This window comes from Setaria viridis, chromosome 1 (genome assembly GCF_005286985.2).
Source record: "Setaria viridis chromosome 1, Setaria_viridis_v4.0, whole genome shotgun sequence".
NCBI lineage: Eukaryota > Viridiplantae > Streptophyta > Magnoliopsida > Poales > Poaceae > Setaria > Setaria viridis.
This window is the reverse complement of record NC_048263.2, coordinates 38,329,512-38,346,578: the sequence shown is the minus strand read 5'-3', so window position 1 is coordinate 38,346,578 and position 17,067 is coordinate 38,329,512. Positions and strand designations below refer to the sequence as shown.

Below are 17,067 nucleotides of genomic sequence, written 5' to 3'. Positions count from 1 at the left end.
ACAATTCATAATTCAGGATGAAAGTGGGTTGGAATTGGGCCAACCAGTGATTGACGCAGACTACCCATCAACATTATTTCTGGGCTTTGGGTTACACTAATCCATTTCAACGCTGACCCAAGAGACCCAATGGGTCAACCAAAACACCACAACTGAGGTTATGTTTAGTTCCCTTCAAACTCCCAACTTTAACACTATGTAAAAAGAAGATTCCCATCATATCAAACTTGCGGTACGTGCATGGAGTAATAAATGTAGACGAAATCAAAAACTAATTGCACAGTTTTGTTGTACTTTACGAGATGAATCTTTTGAGCCTAATTAGTCAATATTTGGATAATAATTCATAAATACAAATGAAACGCTACAGTTGCACATTTATGGTAAAATACCAATTTTACCACTCCCGAATTGGGAAGGCCTGAATAAATTATCACGCTGCTGTGCGGGTGTGGCTGCTAATCCTTCGTGCCCAGGACGCCCGTGCGAAGAATCAAGCATTTAACCTCTCCTCTCTAACCGCGCGATGCTGCAGGATGAAAAGGAACCCGCCGCATCTCGGCGGAGAGAGATGACTCTAGCTGTCCGGCAGATGGGACGCAATCCTCTGGAATCAAATCGAGTTACGCCTCCCCCGCCCTCCGCTGCCTCTGCTCCTGCTCTGCTCGCTCGCTTTCCCGGCCACCACTTGCCAACCCGCCGCTGCCCACCGGAGAGGGATGCTGTTGTGCCTGCGCCTTCCTGTGCTTTCACAAACAGACGGAATTCGATTCGCCAGGCAAACGACTAGGTGTGCTGGCGCCTGCCGGAGCAATATTGGTACCTACAGGCAGCACAGGGCTGCTGCAGAAAGGCGGCGCATGACCGGCGAAGGGCGAGGCGCCGCCACCGTTCGCCGTGGAGTCGGGAACTCGTGAGATAGGCAAATGGCAAGGTGGCGAATGGGTTACCCAGTAACCCACGACACTGGACACCAATTGACACCAAAATTGATCGGGCCAACCCTGTAGTTATTTACATCAAATATTTTAGGTATTAGGTCAGTGGGTTGACCCACTAAAATCTGCATATCCTGAAATAAAAAAACCAATTTGTATTCCAGTTGGTAACTGTACGAGAATGAAAGTTAACATCTCTACTGGTCTCTATCATGCTCCCTCCCGTTCTAAATTGTAGGTCGTTTTGATTTTTTAGGTTAGTAGATATTATTATGCACCTAGACATACACTATATCTAGATGCATAATAATATCAATGAACCTAAATAGACTAAAACAATCTACAATTTGGAACGGAAGGAGCAGTACATGCGAGTTATTTTATGATGAACGAATTTGAATACAATGCGGAAAGCCATCTCTGCAACTTCCACTTGTACAGGTAACTAGGTACCGGAAACGAATACAACGAATCTCCAAAAGGCCTACTACTTACTCCACGGCGTACGCAGTTCTGATTTCTGAAAGAGGAACAATCTGATCGAACGGCTGCCCACTCAAAGTCAGCTATCGAACAGCTTGAGGCCGAACCCGACGTCCTCACAGTGCCGGACGTACGGCTTGACGGCGGCCACGTCGACGTCCCTCTTGGCCCTGCACCCGAGCAGGGGCGGCGAGTGCAGGCACGGCTCCACGGACGGGGACCGGACGCACGCCACCTCGGAGACCTCCTTGTTCCAGTCCGGCCGGAGCAGGATCCACGGCTTCACGCCGGCGAAACTGTAGGCGACGTACCCGAAGGTGGACCACGCGCTCATCGCGATCTTGTCGCAGTAGCTCAGCAGGTAGATCTCCGCCAGCGCCTTCTGGTTGTGCTCGTTCGACGTGTACTGCTGCTGCTCCTCGTGGCTCGGCTGGAACACCGCCACGATCTCCCCCGTCTTGGTGGGGCTCTCGTAGTACATGCCCCGGATCTTCTCGTAGTACCCCGAGTACAGGGACGCGATCAGGACGGCCTTCACCTTCCCGGCCTCGCCGGACGTCGTGTTCGCCGGCGGCTCGACGGTGCCGAGCTCCGGCAACAGCCGCTGCTCCCTGATGCACCTCGTCAGCTGATCGTACATGTTCTCGAACTTGATCGGCTTCTCCGGGAAGATCCTGATCTGGAACCCGATCTTCTCGTCCACTCTGGCAAGGTACGCTTCGTAGTATCTTCTGATGATCCCCCAGACCCTGTTCGTCGGATGGAAGAGGTACCGTCCCAGGTGATGGAACACGGCCTCCTTCTGCGGGAACATTCTCGCGAGCTCCTCCTCGAACATGGGCGTCAGGAACAGCGCCGGCGCGAAGTAGCTGTCGGACTTGAGGATCATCCAGGTGAACTTGCTCAGCATTGCCTGGTCCTCGTCGCAGAAGACGTTGTCGGAGAGCTTCAGCTGGAACTGCTCGACGTGGAGGTAGACGTAGGGCGGCAGCGACGACGCCGGCACGCTGCGGGGGTCGTCGTTGCGGACGGCGCCGCTCTTGAGCATGTTGGCGTAGCTCTCCGGCGCGCCAATGTGGAGCTTGTGGGGGTTGTTCTCCGGGAAGTCCCCCGGGAGCACCCACGAGCTGCCCGGGAACGGCTCGCAGAAGAGGCCCTCCTGCTCCGGCGCGACGTGGGTGAGGAGCACACGGTCGGTGAGCAGAGCGTAGAGGAAGGTGGAGGCTATGGTGAGCATGCGGTTGCCGAGCCCGTTGCAGGGGAACCACACCACGTACTTGCACTCGGAGTCGTCGGCGTTGCGCCCGGACTTGAGCTGCTTGATGGCGCGCCGGTAGCGCTTGGTCCCCGGCCCGCACTTCTTGTGGTAGGCCTCGTACTTGCGCAGCTTCTGCGCGAGGTAGGGGGAGAGCGGGAACGGGGATGGCTTCCGGTAGAGGTTCGATTTGTAGCGGCTCTGGCAGGAGGATTCGTCGGATGCCGACGAGAGCAGTCCTCCCAGAAGCTTGTCCGGGGACGGAGATGATGCAGAGAGGTTTTTGGGTGTAACGGCTTCTGGTCCTGCAGACAAGATTCTTAACTGGATGAGTTCAATTTTTTTTACCTCATTACTACTGCAAAAAGGCATATAATAGGTGAAAAATGCCATTCAATAAGAGACTGACTAGTGGACCCTAGGATCATATGTCATCAGCACGATGGTGATTTTTGACCTTTATCTTGCAGCATCTTTATGATGGTAATCGGGAAAAAAATAATACAGATGGACATATGGAAGTGGAACCAGCAGTATGCAGTACAGACAATTAAGCATACAAAAAGCAACATAGATTCTGGAAATTTAACTTATGGTTTCGGTACCCAAATGTAGTATGGCGTTTTCTAACACGCAATCATCGTTTTTCTTCGCAAATCACATCCACATAAGAAAGGTTAACGTCTTTCCTTTTTCTGAAAGCAATTGGTTAGATGCCTCCCATTCTGGCCAGAAACAGGGCCATCACCCATCGAGCTAGTCAGCATGGAATTAGACAAGAAAACAAAGCCAAAAACCCAAAAACATTCAGTTCAAAATACACAAATGGATTATTGCAATCTAAAGGCTCAGCGTATGTTTCAACTCATTTACTCTAAAAAAAATGCCAAAAAGAAAGGGATAAAAAAGGAAATTCTAAAATCTCGTCTATCTTCACTAATGAGATGGGATGTGATCACTAATCAGATTAAAGTGCAGCTCCTCAAATCTAAGTTTCAGTTTTGAGTTTTATCTGCATTATTGCTAGGGATGTATCAATAGTAATGTGGCTGATGCAGAGATGTTTTTGGGTGTAACTGCTTCTGGTCCTGCAGACAGGATTCTTAACTGGATGAGTTGAAAAAAAATAGTGTGGAAATGAAATTTACCTCATTACTATTGCAAAGAGACATTGTAAATCGGAAAATGTCATCCAGTAAGAGACTGACAAGTGGGTCCTAGGACCATATGTCATCAACACGATGATGGATTTTGACCTATAACTTGGAACATCTTTAATTCTTTATGGTGGTAGTGAAAAGAAATACAGATGGGATATATGGAACCAGCTTGCAGTAGGAAAAATTAAGCATACTGGAAATTTAATTAATGTTTTAGGTATCTGAATGTATGGTTCTTTCTTGCACTCAATCATCTATATTCTTCACACATCACATCCACATAAGAATAACATCTTTCTTTTTCTGAAAGCAATTGGCTAGATGCTTCTTATTCTGCCCAAAAGCAGGGCCATCGAGCCGAGCTAGTCAGCGAGAAATTGGACAGGAGAACAAAGCCAAAACCGCAAAACATTCAGTTCAAAATATACAAATGGATTAATGCGGGCTAAAGGCTCAGCATATTTTCAACTCTTTTACTCTCAAAATGCCAAAAGAAAAGGGGGATAAAAAGGAAATTCTAAAATCCCGTCTATTTTCATCAATGATTTGGGATGTGTTCAAGTCTGAACTGGGTACCATAAAGCAAAAATACAGCATATTAAAGTGCAGCTCCTCAAATCTGAAGTTCCAGTTTTGAGTTTATATCTTATCACTTATCAGCATTATTGATAGGGATGTGATCACGGGAGCTGTACATAGGGGCCTAGCTGTAACTTCACTTTTCTTTGGAATGGAATACTCTTTTGTTTTTTAAGAAAAAAGTCCATTTCCAGAAGGCATTAAGGCCTCGGCTAGAGCCTACTTTAAGAACAGTTTGTCTCTTATAGCCAGGGACCACTAAGCAAAGACTTGGCCATCTAGAGGACATTTCGCTGGGGCAAGCCACCGGCATTACCGCAGAAGCTGCCCTTTCAAAGAAACAGTGGTGAGGACGTGAGGTACGACAAGATCCGGGCAATGATGCACCGACGTGGTGGCATCCGCAGACTGCTCATACAGACACAATCAGTCCAGAAACTGTTCGAGCACGCGGCAAGTCGGATCTGAATTTCCGATCCCGGGCCAAAAAAAAAAGATTTGTTCATGCATGAATTAGATCTGTGATCATTCAGGCGAGCCGATTAGTACTCCGCCGTGGCCGTAATCGTAATGGCTCCAATTTTGGGCTAGATTGACGATAGGACTCCTTCATTTCGGCATGTCGGTCCTTCAAGATGGCGGCACTTCGTTTTCTTAGTGCAAATGGATAATCCTCTAATTTGGTAATTGGACTTTGAGTCGGTTGATGTTGTTCAAAACTTATGCGTGGTGTGGCACCAAGCTACTACTTTGTAATAATTACGGACTGGGAGGTTGAATCCGGATTTTATCCATTATCAAAAAATGGCCGTAACCGTAATGCCAATGTACCAAGCAGGCAGGACAAGCACGACCGAATCAACGATGACGTCGTCAAGAATCGGACGCTCAGCTACCTCCTGACGAAACGCCAGTTTTCTCTGCGCCATGAGACGAACGAAAAAAGACGCAGAATTGCTTACGACACGAGCTGCTTGTTCATACGCCAACCCCGTCCGAGAATTGGGGCGCGAAACGCGAGAATTCCCACGCAGCGACGCCGGTCAACGAGCTTCCCGGCCTTGGGTTGGGCGCGATCTCCCAAATTCACATGACGAAACGGAGTAGCAGAGGAGAGGAAGCTTACTCTGGCTCTGAGGCGTCGCGCCGCGGTCGCCGGCGGCGACGTGGCGGGAGACGACGGGCGTAGAAGACGAGGAGGGCGAGGGGAAGGCGCTGCTGCTGCTGCTGCTGCCCCATCGGCCGCCGAAGACGAGGAAGAGGAGGGGCAGCGTGAGGAGGAAGCCGACCAGCACCATCTCCGGGCGGACGCCGGAGCCGCGCCACCCGGCGGCGGCGGCGCGCTTCTTGTCGTCGTCGCCGCCGGGCGGAGCCCGAGGGCTCCGCGACCGCTTCACGTCCATCCCCTCTTCTCCTCCACAGCCTACGGCTCCGCTTCTTGAATCTTGATCCCCCTCGGCGACCTCTTCTTAAGCTCTCGTTTTTGATCCGTGTGTTGACGGCTTGCTTGTGCCGTCTTCTCTCCTCCTTGGAGTTGGAGGAGGCTTGGAGCTGGTCAACCTGGTGGAAGCTACGGGGTGGCCTTGAAATGGAAGGAGAGGGAGTGACGCCGACGTGTGCCCGATCATGCACTTGGAAACACTGTTTGTTTTCTGCAGCGCACGATACTATTCTACTCGCATTTGCAGAGAGTACTTAACCGCTGTGTGTACTCTTGCGCGGGAGTTGTTAGCTTTCCTGATCGTTGAATTGGTTAGTTTTGTGGGTCACAGTGATGGGAACGAAGAGCTTATTTTCTATAACTTCTGCCCTTTCCAAGGTACAAGAAAAGTATGTGCCCTTTCTAGCCTAACTGTAACCTTTTTATTTTATCATTATCATCCCGCGCATCTAACCTGTTTCCTGTCACTTGTTTTTGTGAGATTGGGTTCATCGGGACAGGATGGCCTTCCCAAGGACATGTGATTTGATTCTTCAGGTTTACTTCCCTTTCATGGCCATGGGATGCAGTATTGCAGACTAGGGATCAGCATCAGCACTATTATTGGAGCTTAACTAAATGTTGTTAGTTCATATATAAAGAAAAAACAATGATGGTAGGTAGGTGGATTACTAGAATATGTCCATATGGGCGTCTGAAGCTTTCAATGCCAACAAGCTCTGAAAATGACATGATCGACCATATGCTAGCGGGGTGTGTGTGTGTGTGTGTACTTGCTGAATACTCCACTTCAGCATCGTAGAACTCACCATCCGTCGCCACCAGGGAGAAAGTCCAAGCTCAGGCTACGCGCACGGCACAGACGGCTTCCTGTGTGCGTGGAGGCTGCTAGGCTGAACTGTGTTTCAGGCTATGTCATTTTCAGTCTCTGTGTTGAGGTGTCCATCGCACAACCACAAAGTGCAGCGAGTGCGGGAATTCTCTCCAGAAGCTCTCTGATTTTCTGCGGGGGTAGGCTTGGCTGGTTGATCCATAGAGATGTACTACGCGGCTTGGCTGGTTGATCCATGGAGATTTTCTCCATGTCGAATTCACCCAGCTTGTTTATTTTTTAAGGCAGTACTTGACCGCTAGGAGCAAACTCTCGAAACCCTCCGTCCGTATTGGTCTAGGAGAAGCCTTTCTACTAGGAGCAAGTTCCTGACGAATCCAACTATCCAAGGAATAAACCATGTGCAAATGGTCCGCATCACTGTCTCCTTCCTCGGATGCCATGGTTTCCTAACTTGTAATAAGCACATTGACTTAAGGCATTGATAGGAAATGGGAGCCGTCAATCTGAAGTGGCTCGTCCGAAGTGAAGTGGCTAGTGAGCCTGTCACTGAGAGATGCATGCGGCAAAATTGTCTCGCCACGGCACGAGTAACAGGCCAGGAAAACAGCAGCGTGCACGCAAAATCACGCGTTAGGCCGTGGTTCCATCATCGTCTCCCGTCGGTGAGCGGGCATAATTGTTGCAAGCACGCGTTGCAGCAGCGCCACCTGGAGCTATCCGTGGCTCCGAGTCGAGACGTGGGCGCGGGCGGAGTCACCGGGCATGGACACACCGCTTTTACTGCCCGGCTACACGGGCAGCATGACACGATATCATCATGTCGCTGCCGTAGCGCTCGGTGCCCACATGGGCTTGCCGCTGGGCGGATTCGCACTGTGCGGGGGGCAGAGAGAACAGCCGTCGCCTCTCCGCGCGCGTCGGTGATTACTGGCCGGTTCGAAGAAACTTGGCCGGAACAACGGGTGGAGTGGATGGACGGACGGAGGCAGAGCCCTTGCCGCGTGGCGGAGCTGGGGAACCTCCGCGCTCGGCGGCGGCGGCGCGGCGCCATGATGCTCTGCCTGCCGGGGAAGCTGCCCCGGACGGACGACAGCGGCTCATGCTTCCAAGTTCCAACCCCGAAAGGCCGGAAGCCCCGAAACAGCGTTTGTGACGGAAGCCTGAGCCCAGATAAAGAGCCCAATACAAACAAGAGCCCTGTGTGGTGGGCCGTTGTAAGGGAAATACAGCAAGTGTGGGTCTTCTGAGCCATCCATCCCTTTCTTCGCCCGTCTATCATGGGCCGGCTCCTTGTTTCCTTGACTTTTTTGTTTTAGACCTGATTTTTCTTCTTTCAAAAAAAACTGAAATTTCCATTTAATTTGGGAAACCTTTATAGATTGAATAATCGGCGTGTTCTTGTAAATTAACCCACTGCCACGGCGATCCTCCTCTTGCGAGATCTGTAGCGGGAGGCCAACCAAGTGCCATCCCTGTATCCCAAAATCCTTGTGTTTTGTAGAAATGTGCAAAATCGGGGAGGGAGGGGTTTGTGTCAAATGTCCGCCCACACGGCAAAATTTCGGCCACTGCCCACCATAACAAAACGTGCCATACGTTTACGTTCTAACCTTCGTTACTTCGCGTAACAACTACTTTTTTCATGATTACAAGTAGAAACAAAGGTTTTCTATAGTTTGGTTCACTTGAATTGTGGACCAATAGTTTACAATTACACACTCGTGCCAGGTGTTCCGTGGTAACATGTTTTGTTTTCGTCTTAAATCAAACGTCTTTCACCCTGATGAGTTTTCTGGAAAAAATACATGGACATATCTGCAACATTTCGCATGTAGTGTTTTTTTTTCTTTCCTGAAAGGTGTGGAGTATAATTGAACCACAGTAGGTCAGTACCGGTAACACCAAGGTTGCTAACTTTCTATGCTTTTTTTTTAAAAAAATTACAGAGGTCCTTCATGTTTTGTAGAATCTGCTGAATTTGTTCTTCTCAGAAAAATACATGCACGCATTATTCCAAATGTGTTCGGTATATCCGAACCCCCGCTTGATATCTTGTAAGATTACCTTGAGATCTCTGAACCGAATTGTCAAATCCATACCTTTTAGTACATACGGATTACGGATTACAACAAGCATGAATGGAATGTATGTACACACAACCAAAGCCCACGGCACTACAGAGTACAATTGCAGATGCTAAGTAGCTACAGTAGGCAATACACAAATGCACAACCAACTTAAATACAGGCACTCTGCGATGGGGAAAAGGAAAGAAAGTACATGCATTCTGATCTCCACTCGCAAGACGAGAAAAAGATGAACGACAGTGCAACACAAGGACCACGGAAGTTGGAAGCAAAGCACCGCCCCTTCACATCCATCACCTATCTAATCATGCCGAGCGGCATGGCCGGCGCCCCCATCACCGCGCCTCCGGCGACGCCTCGCCTCTGCCGATCCACGTTGGCATCCCAACCTTCTCGCGCACAGACACGACGCGTCAGTGTTCAGTACGTATGAGCAGTTGAGCACATCATCCACACACCACACCCAAAAAATTGGTGGCGCTGGTTGAAGCTAACTACTCCGTTCGTCCTAAAAAATTTTAAGGTACGTTTAGCTTTTTTTTAAATCAAATCTTTTTAACTTTAACCAACAATACCTCTAAAAATAATTTACTTCAAATAAAAAAGTTATATTATAATAGTTGGTTTCATGATAAATCTACTGGCATTATTTTTATGTCTCTATAATTATTTCTCTATTTGTAGTTAAAGTTAAAATTAACTTTAAAAAAGTCTAAAGGTAGCTAAACACTAGGCCAGCACCTGAGAACTTGAGATTGAAGCGAAGCAAAGCAAGGCAAAGCGAGCGCTTACCGATCCCCAGGTCGAAGCCGCGGTTCTTGAGCTCGCGGTACTCCTGGCACAGCGCCAGGTGCTCGCAGCAGCAGTGCACCAGGAAGTCGGGGCACTCCCCCTCCTCCAGGTCGTACTCGGCCCTCAGCCTGGATCGATAGAGGCACGAGTAGAGGCACCCCATCCCCGTCGAGGCGCAGATGAGCCCATAGAGCAGCCCACTCGCAATACACGCTGCGAAATCAAGATTCAATTTTGCAGCGTTGAATCGGCAACCTCTTTCTTTTTTTTTGATACTTTCGGCAAAATCTTTGAGCAGGAAGTTGAAAGAAAGGAGAAGAGAAAGAACTCACAGCAGGTTCCTTTGTCCACGATGTCAGCGATCTGGCCGAACGTGATGCAGGGGCACAGGCAAGTGATGAGACCTGAGTCCACGAAATAAAATGGAAGTGGCGCACTAGTAAGTAACCAAAGCTTCAGTGGCCATGGCGTGGCAGCCGTTGCTCTGAACTCTGAAGAAGAAGAAGAAGAGGGACGGCGGCTTACAGTTCCCCGGGTCGTCCATGCAGTGGAAAAGGCCGGTGGACCACGTCCTCAGCGCGCCGCCGGGGCGCGAAGGGTTCATGTTCGCCCCGTGCTGCTGGTACGCTGCCGGCGGCGGCGCCGTTGGCGGAGCTCCGGTGGTGAACTTGTTATACGCGTCCGGAGGGGCCGAGGGATACATTGCTTGGGAGTGCGATCTGTTGTTTATGCGCGAGGGGCGACGCGCAAGGCAGGACCCGGTTCCGCTTTTAATGATTCCCTCCGCGTATGAGCCAGGCAGCCAGGGCCCAGGCAGCGACTCGATTCAAAGAGTCTCCTCCGACAGGTCACATACTGGCACTGAATAATGCACCACGGCTGGGCTGAAGCTTCCTCCTCTTTGGATACTTGTGATATTTGCTATAATATGCTGGTACAGTAGCCATGTACGTTTCGTTCAGGTGTAAGCAAGAGTGTGCTCCTTTTGAACGGAAATCTGATGCAGGTGCAGTTCATATGAAAAAAGGGGTTGGCAGGTTACTGAAGAACTGAGCATCATAGCATTGGCATAGGATATTACTAGCACATATGCACATTCTGATGCACCATCACAACATATATTATCTTTATTCCCCTACGAGATACGTATAAATAAGAGGATGGCGCTTGGCACACGTTACATGAATCTCTACTCTAAAAAAAATCAAAAGTCGGATCTTTTTTTTGGTGTTACCGCAGGCGGGCGAGCCTTCGCTACGCCAACTGCGATCTTGCGCCGTGCGAGCAGTGTCCTCGGCGTGCGAGCCATCTCCGTGCCGTCCAACCCTCCCCTCCATCCGACGCCCCCGACGCACGAAGCCTCGCCACCGCTAGGAAGGCATCCGATGGTTTTGCGCCCCCCACGCCCGGCAACATCCGCGACGTGACCGCCCTCTGACGCCTCTTCGACCGTGCCCTGTGCCGCCGCCGCACGCCCTCCTCCTCTCCTCGCTCTCCCTGCGACTCCTCAGCGAGATCACCACCGCGCCGTCGTCGGAGCCATGCCGTCACCGTGACGTCGTCGACAAGCCCTACCAAAACCACCGTGGAACGCCAGCATCGTCGACGTCGAGAGGCAGGCCCTCCTCGCCGGCGGCAACGTCAAGATCGCGTCCTTCCAGCGCAATCTACACATCACCGGAGGTACGACAATCACCCATTATCTTTTCCCCCTCTATGTTTTCCTCGAGGGAGCCTTGAAATTGATGGATCTCTCTGGGTGCAGCATGCCTCAAGAACCTGGTGGCACCTCATTGGGCAATAGGCGTAGGTTTTCCTTTTCTGCATCTGCAGAAGAAAAAACATGGTCATGCCTTGGATTGACAAACATATCTGTCGTAATATCAATAATGATCACTACATTTCATTCAAAAGAAAAGGGAAGCTCAGTTATATGAATATGATCACTTCTCATAAACATCAAATCAAGATCATCATCTAGAATAATGTGGCTGAGGCTATGATCAGTTGATCACTTCACGGTGGCTGCAGCAGAACTGTCACTGAAGGTGGATGGTACTGAGGATGCTCAGAACATATATATACTAGGATGGTTGGTGCGCTAACGCTGTGCTCGTAGGGAAGGCATGGATGGTCTGTGTTGTCAGGATTAGTGTACACATTATACTTCACTTAGCTTCGTACCTAAAACACCGGAACTGAATTTCTTCATAACTCTACACTTTGGAATAGCAATGCATGGACAAAGATGCGACAGCATCTTCAAAAAGGAAAAGAAATATTGTAACTGGAAGTAGAGGTCATGGTGCAAAATAATAAGAGACGGCTAATGCATAAAAACATTGATGTTAGGTGGCGACCTCTTAGCTCGAATGGTTGAGAGTATGTCACCACCAAAGCTGCGAATTAAAGGTGTATGTAGAGGTGGTGCGAGTCAGGTGCTATTCCTCCTGCATATTGATTCTCTATTATGTAAACTAATGGAGCTATTACATACCTAGATGTTTTCTAAATGACAGCAATTTGGGAGGAAGGGTTTTTCCTACATGGGGATAGTGTGGACAAAACAAAGCTCTGTCAGTAGCTCATTTGAAATACTGATTCCATTAACAACTCAAGATTGTTTTCATAGTATTTTCTCAAAATGAAGTGAATAAGAATCAAGTTCAGAGTTCAGGTAAACCTACTCATTGAATGGGGAGATCGATCATGTCATTCACATTTGTGCATGGAGATATCATGTAGGAAAACCAATTTAAACAAAAATTACTGCACTACCAAAGTACGAAAGGAGTTGCAACACACCTTTTTATCCAGCACAAATCACTTATTGCTCATTTCAAGCTTTCAGTTGGCCTACACCTATGGTCGGCTTTGATATCTGGTACAACATCTTAGTAGCTCTGCAATTAATAAAAAGAGGAAGATGAACAATCGATATATAATCAGCAAAAGAGTTAGCAAAGCCGAATGACAATAGAATACAGGATTGGAGCATAACACATTAGAAGGACTATATACTATAAGGTGCCATCTACCTCTATGCCAAAGGGAAAAGATCAAAGCCGAATGAAAATAGAATACAGGATTGGAGCATAACATATTAGAAGGACTATATACTGTAAGGTGCCATCTACCTCTGTGCCAAGGGGAAAAGATGGATCCTGTAACTTGCAAAAACAGCAATCTGGCAGGACAGCTATATCTTAGGTCTATCCAAAACCTGCTTTGAGAACATGTGTTAGCAGATAAAGTGGTCAGGAAACAAAGATTGACGTTGAGGGAACTGTAAAAAAAAATCAATATATGAATGCATTGCTTAGGCAAGAAAATAAACCTTATGAGATAATATAACCCGCACACTAATAGAGTATATGCTATGTGGGTGGAATTAGCTTGATCCAATCACATTTTTAAACAAAGAAATCCTATCAGCAGGAATAGTTCCATGTATAATCAGCAGGCCTGTACCCCTAGGTTCCCTGGAAGTTAGCAAAAACTACATGAGATGTGCAAGCAAATTGGTTAACTGGCAATAATTTTAGGCTCGAAGGTCAAATGAATCTATGGAACACAGAAGGGTTCTAAAAATACCCCAAACAAATATTATAGAGAGCACCCTAACCTTTAAAAAGAAAAATGCTCGACTGCTTAGTTCATTATTTGTAACCTCATTCATACGTATCTTTATCCTCCTGTTTTAGGGAACAAACAACCTTGTTTTTCAAGTAAAACTCAATTACATGAAAAGGAAATTATTAACTTTACAACTAAACTCAATTCTGAGTTTAGACAAACTCAACACACATATTTTAGTTTAGAGAAAAAATAACATTGTTGTCTGAAGGAAAACTCAGCGTACATCAAGTAACAATGAACATCCCATCAAAAATTAATAATGTTCAAGTTACTACCTTGCTGTAGCCAATTCTAAAGTTGAAATAGGATTTTTTTTTCATTCTTTGAAGAAGAACTCAAGAAGAACACTCGGATGATACACTTAATAAGTAATGTGTTTCTGAACATGAGCTATTTGTGGTTGATGGAGGGGTATAGTTTCTGGATGAAGCTGTAGGAAAAATTAATAATTAGTGTGCCTAAACACATGTCAATAAGATTAATTAGATATATAACAAACGTCAACTTGCTGAAATTTGGTTAGCCACGCATTCACCATATGTTAGAACCAGAACCATGAATGGATCAATAAGATTCCACCATGCATGAAAGGAACCAGGTACTTAATAACGGTATTTTCACACACTGGAGAAAAGATTATCTGCATTATTTTTCTGCCTCTCACTTGAATGAATCATATTCATGGGTAGCGAAAGCAGCACTTTTTCATGGCCTCACCTCGTGAACATAATAAACAAAGTAGATGACATTAAGGAGTAAGGAGTGGTGCAGAAGTACGAAAAGGGCATGTACAAGTGAAATCAGCTACAAACATCTAAGTTCTGTAAAAACCTATAAACTGTAAAATACACAAAGAGGGACAATCTACATGTACAAATAGGAAGGCTCATCATCCATGAAAATCAGTTTGGAGCCCCTCGCACTATAAATCGAGACCATTTTAATAAACAATTACAAGGGACAGAGAATAGATAGTAGTGTTCAAAAACACTAACCAAGGTTGACATTGATAAGATGTATCCACGATGAAATTCCTGCTACTTTGAGATGACCCGCATACCCTTGCAAAAAAGGTGAAGGAGAAAAGACAATGTAAAGAACATTCCTTACTTGTCATCTCTATTTTTTAGAGAAAGAGAAAGGGGAAAAGCAGGGTCGCCAACAGCAGATAAGAGGTTCGTGACATATGATGTAACATACTTTACAATTTACAATATGGTTGTGTACTTTACAGTATAGTTGTATTTAATTTGGAGTATTTGTATCCAACAGGTGCCGTAGAATTTTCACATTATTATTGTCTTATTGAATGCTCCATACATTACAATATAAATATTTTGTTGCACGATCCTAGTATTTAAAAAAGGTAAAACGGACTCGTACGATCCTAGTATTTAAAAAAGGTAAAACGGAATAAGCATATTGCCAGCTACCAGGGGAAATGAGAAGTGGATGACTTGTACTCCAACGCAATGAGTCATTGCAAAGTGCTAACCTCATGATTCAGAATCTGACTAACAGAAGTGGAAGACCGACAAAATCCGATCCTCTTATTTAGCATTAACCAGCTCATTTTGCTTAGAGCAAGACCAATAAAAGAGACAAGCACTTGTCTCTAAAAATTGACAGATCAGTTTATATAGACAAGCATATAGAAAGATTGTACAACAACTTGTCTCTTGGTACATCACATTAAATTATCTTTCCCACCCACCGGTCATCTCTCTCGCAACCATCCTTGCATGCACACGCACGGGACCCATGACCTGCATCGAAACTCGTTGCGCTGATCGACGGATGTAGCGCCAAGCGAGCCTTCTCTCTCCTACCCTCTCTCTTCCATGTCAGCAGCAGTGCTGACGTGCTTGGCGTATCGCCCATTATTGAGCCTGCTCTTATGAATAATGCAGTCCTAGTTGGGGAAGGTGCTATCTGCAGCTTAGGGGTGTTTGGAAACACCCTATTAAAGTTTAACACCTATCACATCGGATGTTTGAATGCTAATTAGGAGTATTAAATATAGGCTAATTACAAAACTGATTGCACAGATGGAGTATAACTCACGAGACGAATCTATTAAGCCTAATTAGTCCATGATTTGACAATGTGATGCTACAGTAACCATTTGCTAATGCTAGATTAATTAGACTTAATAGATTCATCTTGCGATTAGCACAGAGTTCTGCAATTAGTTTTATAATTAGCTCATGTTTAGTCCTCCTAATTAGCATCCGAACATCTGATGTGACACTGTTAAAGTTTAGCTTCTCGTATCCAAACAGCCCTAAAGTTTGTCACGAGTTAGGTAAAGATTCGATTTTCTTGAAGTTCTATGTGTCAGGAGACTGAAAAAGGGTAGTACGCGTTGGTTTGCTCGGCCTCGAAGACTGCTCCTCACATGGGAGAAACTTTGGAAGTTCAATACACTACCAGCTGTGAGACGTATTACTTCTTCTATAAGGCAGCATCAACTTAAGATTTGCTGAAATTCTTGACCAACGGTTACCTAATGGCTAAGCCCATGGGTTATTTGCTTCTCAGAAGCAACCTAGTTGTTACGAATCTCTGAGCAATGTCGCGTCTCGACCATCTTCTAGAAACAGAGAATGCTTACTTGGTTACGACTGACAGCATGAATGTACATCCCCTGTATCAATACTTGTTCTCCTTGTCTCGTCATTGCTTCAGCACTTCAAACATTATTGCCAGATATACCACCAAGCACCAACCGAGCAGAAGCAGGCAGCAGGACCACTGCATGACAGCATGAACAATGCATGCGCAGCAAATGTAGAAGGCATCCGATTCTTCAGTTCACCCCCGTGCCCATCCCGTCCACGAATTCTGATGCCGGCCTTCTCGTTTCAAGCAAAGAATCTTAACCATCTGTCGAAAAACACACCCGCCTCCGAGGATCAACTCGTCGATTCTCCTCTGCCTAACAATGCACCGAATTCCACGCCCCCGTGTCGTCCTCGTCCACGACCGGCGTCGAGCTCGCACCAAACGTGCAGCAACCGAACTGCAAAATCTCCGGCGCCTTCCGGCCTAACCACGCAGACCAGGGGACAGTATATATACAGCCCCGTTGGCCGTTGTTATCTACAGGTCACGGTCTCGTGGATACTGGAAAACCATCATCAGAGGCATACAGGAGAGGAGTAGCGTGGCAATGGCGTTCATGCGGTACTACCGCGGGCTGCCGCAGGGGGAGACGACGGTGGAGGAGTTCAGGGCGTGGCTGAGCCAGTTCGACGCGGACGGCGACGGCCGGATCAGTCGGGAGGAGCTGGAGGAGGCGCTGCGAAGCGTCAACCTGTGGTTCGCGTGGTGGAAGGCGAGGGAGGCGATGCGCGCGGTCGACGCCAACCGCAACGGCGCCGTGGACGCTGACGAGATGGGCAGGCTTTACGCCTTCGCGTACAAGCACCTCCACATCAAGATGAGCCAGCTGGAGGAGTAGGGATCGGTGGTTTTCTTTGTAAAAATAGAGTGAAGTACTGTAACGTAAACAGCTAAACATCATTTGTATAGTCGTGTGCTGCGAAAGTTTGGTAATTAACCATTCTCGGTGGGTTCATTCTGCCGTGTTTGCTGAATGCAAACTTTCGTGATCTAGGGCTAGAATACTAAATAAGTCCGAGGAGTAGAAATAAGTTGTAGTATATACTTCATCACGCAACAATCGCTTTTATGAATTTGTACATTATAAAGGTTCAACATTATCGAGCATTAAGTTTCACAGATTTCCTGTGTAAATGCATGCGCGGATTTGTAAATGCAACTTCAGGTAATGACAAGCTAATTCAAAATTTTCAACACATAAGGTCAAGACGACGGCAGACAGTGGCTCAAGGA

The 17,067-nt window shown here is 47.1% G+C and overlaps 3 protein-coding genes across 4 annotated transcripts; 1 reads left to right on the top strand and 2 right to left on the bottom strand.

The window, feature by feature from the left end:
* Positions 1-1,073: 1,073 nt before the first annotated feature.
* On the bottom strand, positions 1,074-6,084 carry LOC117839227 (probable fucosyltransferase 8). The gene is made up of 2 exons (XM_034719509.2): positions 5,542-6,084; positions 1,074-2,981 (listed from the first exon to the last, which is right to left on the bottom strand). The coding sequence occupies exons 1-2, from the start codon at positions 5,816-5,818 to the stop codon at positions 1,501-1,503; spliced, it is 1,758 nt and encodes a 585-aa protein (XP_034575400.1). The 5' UTR covers positions 5,819-6,084; the 3' UTR covers positions 1,074-1,500.
* Positions 6,085-8,766: 2,682 nt separating this feature from the next.
* Positions 8,767-10,331, bottom strand: LOC117856921 (cell number regulator 1). Of its 2 annotated transcripts, none has more exons than XM_034739473.2 (4): positions 10,096-10,331; positions 9,903-9,974; positions 9,571-9,783; positions 8,767-9,286 (listed from the first exon to the last, which is right to left on the bottom strand). In XM_034739473.2, the coding sequence occupies exons 1-4, from the start codon at positions 10,271-10,273 to the stop codon at positions 9,273-9,275; spliced, it is 477 nt and encodes a 158-aa protein (XP_034595364.1). In that variant the 5' UTR covers positions 10,274-10,331; the 3' UTR covers positions 8,767-9,272. The 2 variants fall into 2 exon arrangements, with proteins under 2 accessions (XP_034595364.1, XP_034595291.1); XM_034739400.2 differs by having other exon boundaries at positions 8,767-9,167; positions 10,096-10,330.
* A 5,561-nt stretch (positions 10,332-15,892) lies between these two features.
* Positions 15,893-16,953, top strand: LOC117864009 (probable calcium-binding protein CML17). The gene has a single exon (XM_034747971.2). The coding sequence runs from the start codon at positions 16,382-16,384 to the stop codon at positions 16,670-16,672; it is 291 nt and encodes a 96-aa protein (XP_034603862.1). The 5' UTR covers positions 15,893-16,381; the 3' UTR covers positions 16,673-16,953.
* Positions 16,954-17,067: the final 114 nt, after the last annotated feature.